The 5,000-nt window shown below is 38.6% G+C and overlaps 2 protein-coding genes across 2 annotated transcripts in view; one reads left to right on the forward strand and one right to left on the reverse strand.

Moving 5' to 3' along the window:
• LOC138028516 (leucine-rich repeat-containing protein 74B-like) overlaps positions 1-5,000 on the reverse strand; it is a 29,425-nt gene that overhangs the window by 18,775 nt on the left and 5,650 nt on the right. The window lies entirely within an intron of this gene.
• The window catches only part of LOC138028511 (dual serine/threonine and tyrosine protein kinase-like), a 20,067-nt gene that overhangs the window by 11,965 nt on the left and 3,102 nt on the right, over positions 1-5,000 (forward strand). The window contains exons 7-9 of the mRNA XM_068876083.1: positions 1-377; positions 1,164-1,431; positions 4,879-5,000. The exon at positions 1-377 is cut by the window's left edge and continues 769 nt beyond it; the exon at positions 4,879-5,000 is cut by the window's right edge and continues 3,102 nt beyond it. Of these exons, the coding sequence (XP_068732184.1) occupies positions 1-377; positions 1,164-1,431; positions 4,879-5,000 (767 nt within the window). The remainder of the gene's footprint in view (positions 378-1,163; positions 1,432-4,878) is intronic.

Genomic DNA, 5,000 nt, shown 5'->3' on the forward strand with positions numbered 1-5,000 from the left:
TGTCTAAAGCAGATTAAAGCCCGAATCCCAGAACTGATCCGAGCTGACAAGATGTTATGTGAGGAACTCAGCGAAGAAACTCGTGGGAAAAAGGAAATACTTGACCTCTACCAGCCAATACTGTTTAAAGCCACTGAAATAAGAGGCAATCTTGACCTTTTTGGATTCGAAGAAGTCTTTGGTTATGACATCAGCAGCAAGGAATTGGACTGGAAAGAAGACGAATCCCATCGCCTTGGTAGAGGTGCGTTCGGTGTGGTGTACAAAGGAATTATGACCAAATGTGGACGCGCCCGACCAGTTGCACTGAAGGTGTGCATTGAGGCACTCAGTGCCATAAACGCAAGCGACATCTTAACAGAGGTTGAAAATCTGAGGTACGTAATCCACAGAGCTCAAAATAAAATTTATCAACAGGGTTTCAATGCTCCACATCAGGTGTACGAGCTATGGATGAGCAGTAAATTCCCCAAAGCGGAAGTAGAAAAGAAATCATAAAAGATTTACTCGTTGACACCCTCCTTAAATTTCTTGTTGTAGCGGGAGTTAATTTTTACACCACTAGTTTTAAAGAGCACCTAAACTCAAATATTCTTCGTTCCTTATGTAAATCTCCCCTTCCAAAGCAATCACCATTACTAGCAGTTATTTGGACCCACGACCGTGACGTGAGAGGATTTTACGTCACGAACTGCTTTCCATTCCTGTTTTCAACGAAATTTTGCATTGCAAAGCGGTTTGTGACATAACATCGAGAATAGACCCATGGCTCTCACATCACGGTCGTGGGTCCAAACTACTGCTAGTTTTGATAACTTTGCGCGTCTTGCCCGGGAGATAAAAAGCTCAGTTTTAAGGTGAGAATGGTAAAACATGTTTTCTTTTGGTGGGAAGATTAATATTGTGGACGAAAAAATGTTTGAATTTAGGTACACTTTGACATTCCCTCAAGGCAACACTCAAAGGCCCACGGTCACCCTTAAGGCATTGCGTGCCGTAGGAACAATTTTCATATATGAAAATCCCGCCAAAGCTGAATTTCATCCAATCAGATCGCTACGATAAGCAATGCGAAATTTTCAGTACAAAAACAAACGGTCGAAAATCCTGTCGGTTGAAGATGGGCCTTAAAATGCCCTTATTTCACTTTGATTTCATATCAGGAAATTGGACCACCCTTTCATAGTCAAGTTCTATGGAACATCGCTGTTGAATAATAATGGCACAAAGACAGTGGTTTTAGTCATGGAAAAGTGCAAAGATAACCTGAGGGAACGAATTTTTGGGAATCCTGAACGCTGTCCTGGGAAAGCTAGAAATCCTGCAGTCGTCGGAGAAGTTTGTCGATGGGCGAAACAGATCACTCATGCTGTGGATTACATACACAAAAAGGGAATCGTCCACAGAGATCTCAAGCTAGAAAACGTATTGGTATGGCATTAATGATTTAAATCGCGACATCTTCTACAATAAAACCCTGCGATTAAGAACTTTTCATTTTGAAATTTAGCCTAAGCAGGTTCTTACACAAACGGTAATTAACAGAAATTTAGTCTATCTAGGTTCTTAAATAGGTTCTTATTTTCTGAAGAAAAAAATCACGTTGAAGATAGCAGAATTTAGTAGTATTCGCCCTTCTTCCCCTATGATCCAACAAGATATTTCCTATCCCTTATATAAAATTTGAATAAAATTCAAATACAGAATTGAAAAATTCACATAAAAATGACTATAATAAGTAAAATCGAAAGATCATATGAATCTTCAAAACATCAATATGTACATTTAAAATTCCTTTGGCAACAATTATATTGAAAGTACGGAATGCGGACGAATGATACCATATTCTGTTAATAACACATCATCAGCTCTAACCTGAAGTAATGCTCGTCTTTTATGAAGAGGACGTTTGTAGAGAACTCTAAATGTCAATTGATCTTACTTTCCAAACTGCACCAATTTTTTAGATTTTAGTAAAATAAGAACCTGCTTCAAATTTTAAGGTCAACAGGTTCTTGTTTAGAGGGGGTCTAACTGACAAATTTTAGGCTAACAGGTTCTACTGTATCGAATTCACCAATTTAGGCAGCCACAACTTGTAATCATTCCGATAAATTATTATAAATATCCCATGGTAATGACACCATCGAATTTTTACGTCTTTAACTTCTTATTCAGACTATCTTGGTTCCCAGATCTTTAACAATTATTCTACGGGGAGGCGCTAGATATGAAGCGCAGCGCCTCGTTGGTTATAATCATTTTATATCCAGCAAGCCCGAATGGAATAATTGTTTTATTAAAAACTCCAGGATCAACAACTCTCCCATGTTGATTTTATTTGGCTTTGTCGGTTTCTCAGAGCTGCAAAAGTGTTTTCAGCTCGCTTTATTGCAGACACGTTCCTTGACCATATTTGGTACAGCAAGTATATGAACTGATAGCCTGTGTCCGGCGAGCCAATGAAAATGCTGGAAATCTGATATCCTTAATTCAGTTTTTAATAATAAGGAATATCCTCGCTTAAAGTAGTTCTAATTGGAACGTAAGTTAGAGGTGGCTTGCACATTGAACCAGTCTTTAAAGACAGAGATAACAATGCTGCAATTTATAATAGCTGGTGGACGAACAAAAAAAGGTAATGACAGATCTTTTGTTTTCGTCCATCAACATGGTGGCGATGACGTAACGAGGAAACTACCGATTTATAGGCTCAGTATCCTTTGCCTTAAACACAAATTTGCAGGAAATAAAGGTGAGACGGCGAATTCCAGACACACACAAGGATGTGCTTTCTTAAGGTCCATCGTCATTAAACTATCTAAATATTCTGGTACAGCAGGTAATTCCGGTGCAATGATGTATTCAAGAACAGAGCGTATGAGTGAGGAGTATACGTAAATTAGGTGTGACCGTGGAACTCCAGCCCTCCCAAGCAATAAAATGGCCTAAGGGCGCACATTACCTTCAAGGAAACTATAGGTAACATAGACATTCCTTGACAAGTTCTTTTAGCTATATATGTCGCCGGTAAAATCCCTTCTCAGGTTGAATCCGTTTTCCCTAGGTTAAATTGGTGATCCTCATTTTGCCTATACAATAGGTTGCATTGCATGAAAACGCACTTTCTGGGAGCCTCAATTAAGCCTAGAGAAAAATTAGGGTCAGGTTAGCTGGGATTAGCTTTGGTTATTATGCATGGATATCAATTGACTTATTACACAAAAGTAAATAATGAAAAGAAGTGTTGGGTTGAGCAAGATCGTCGTTGTGGTGTAATGGTGAAGGGATAGGAGGGTCCAAGTTCGAGTACCAGTCAGGGCATATTACAGTTCTTTGTTCCCTTACTATGCTGTAATGTTGAGACTGAATGGACAAGTGTATGAATAGAGAAACCGATAAGATCAGTGACAGCAAACATTAAGAACATGCTTTGAGATGCGTAAGACAGAACTTCAGGGAAGGTATTGGTGTTTTCAGTCCTCTTTTAAGGATGCTGCCTACTAATTCAAAGATATTTTGCCCCGGTTTATGATTATGCAGGAAATGTAGATCTTAACAAGTGTTATTGATATCCAAAAAGACAACTGGGGGTAACCACGCATTTCCCAAAGATAATTCATTAATAATACTTGTCAACAGCTTTAAAATACAAAGCGATGTACGGCGTTCTTTCTCAAATTGAAGGTTTATGATCTCTCAAAAATGCACAGTTACCCCCAATTCTTTTCGGATACCAAGAGTACTTACTAAGATCTACTTTCTCCGGATAGTTTTGAACCGCGCAAAAATATCCCTGTATTAGTAAGCATCACCGATAGGAAACCCGAGTATCTCGAGATGCGCAGAACAAATGCGCAATGACAGTAGTAGGCAACCGTACTAAAACTAGATAGAGTGCATATTCAATCTCGGTAAAATGAGGATCACAAAATTAACCTAGGTAAAAACGGATTCAACCTGAGAACGGATTTTACCTGCAACATATACACCCCTAACAGCTTGTAACTTTCAACCCCTGTAACTGATGTATCCATGTAAGGAAAGGCACGTGGAAATTAAGGCTAATATAAGAGAAAAGTAACCAAAACTTTCCTCAGTTCCTTCAGATCAAGGGGCATGCCAGTGCCAGGTCACCAATTTATTATTATTATAAAGTTTCAACATCATGTTCTGGCTGCTGTCATTGCCGTCTTTTCTTCTGTTAGGCGAGTCATAACAAATGACCAAAGGCTAACAGAATTATCTCTTCTTCACATTTCCAACACTTTCCTTAATATCCTTGCAGTTCCCAAAAAGGCAGTTTTTTGCATTACTCCAATATTGAATGGTATCCCTAGCTTTCCAATCCACGTATCAAATCCTTTGGTGACACTTCCAAGGGCTCCTATCACGATGGGTACGACTTCTACCATTTTGAGTTTCCACAGTCTTCTGATCTCTCTCTTCAAGTCCTGGTATTTTTCCACTTTTTCCCTTCCTTTTCCCCCTACTCTTACATCAGCTGGTACAGCAATATCGATGATTATTCCCTTTCGCTTTTTCTTGTCAACTACAATTATGTCTGGTGTTCTTGCCTCTATCACATTGTCACACTGAATATTGATATCCTACAAAACTTTGACTTCTTCATTTTCTACTACTCCTTCTGGGACATGTTCATACCACTTTTCCGTATGCTCCAACTCATTCTTCTTACAAAAATCCCAATGGACTTTCTTTGCTGCATTGTCGAGTCTTATTATTAATATTAATATTATTATTATTATTATTATTATTATTATTATTATTATTATTATTGTGATCCTCCTCATCATTATTGAACAAGAAAGAAAACTAGTCAATTCTCTTCACTGGTTTTCATTCTTTTTCTTCAAGCTATCAGACGATAACGAAGTGAGGATCACTGATGTTGGCGTATCCAAGCTCGCCACGGACATCACAGGTACTTTGGCTGGAACTCCTGTTTACATGGCACCTGAAGTCTTTGGTTCTGAAAT

The sequence above is a fragment of the Montipora capricornis genome, chromosome 13 (assembly GCF_036669925.1).
Source record: "Montipora capricornis isolate CH-2021 chromosome 13, ASM3666992v2, whole genome shotgun sequence".
Classification (NCBI taxonomy): Eukaryota; Metazoa; Cnidaria; class Anthozoa; order Scleractinia; family Acroporidae; genus Montipora; species Montipora capricornis.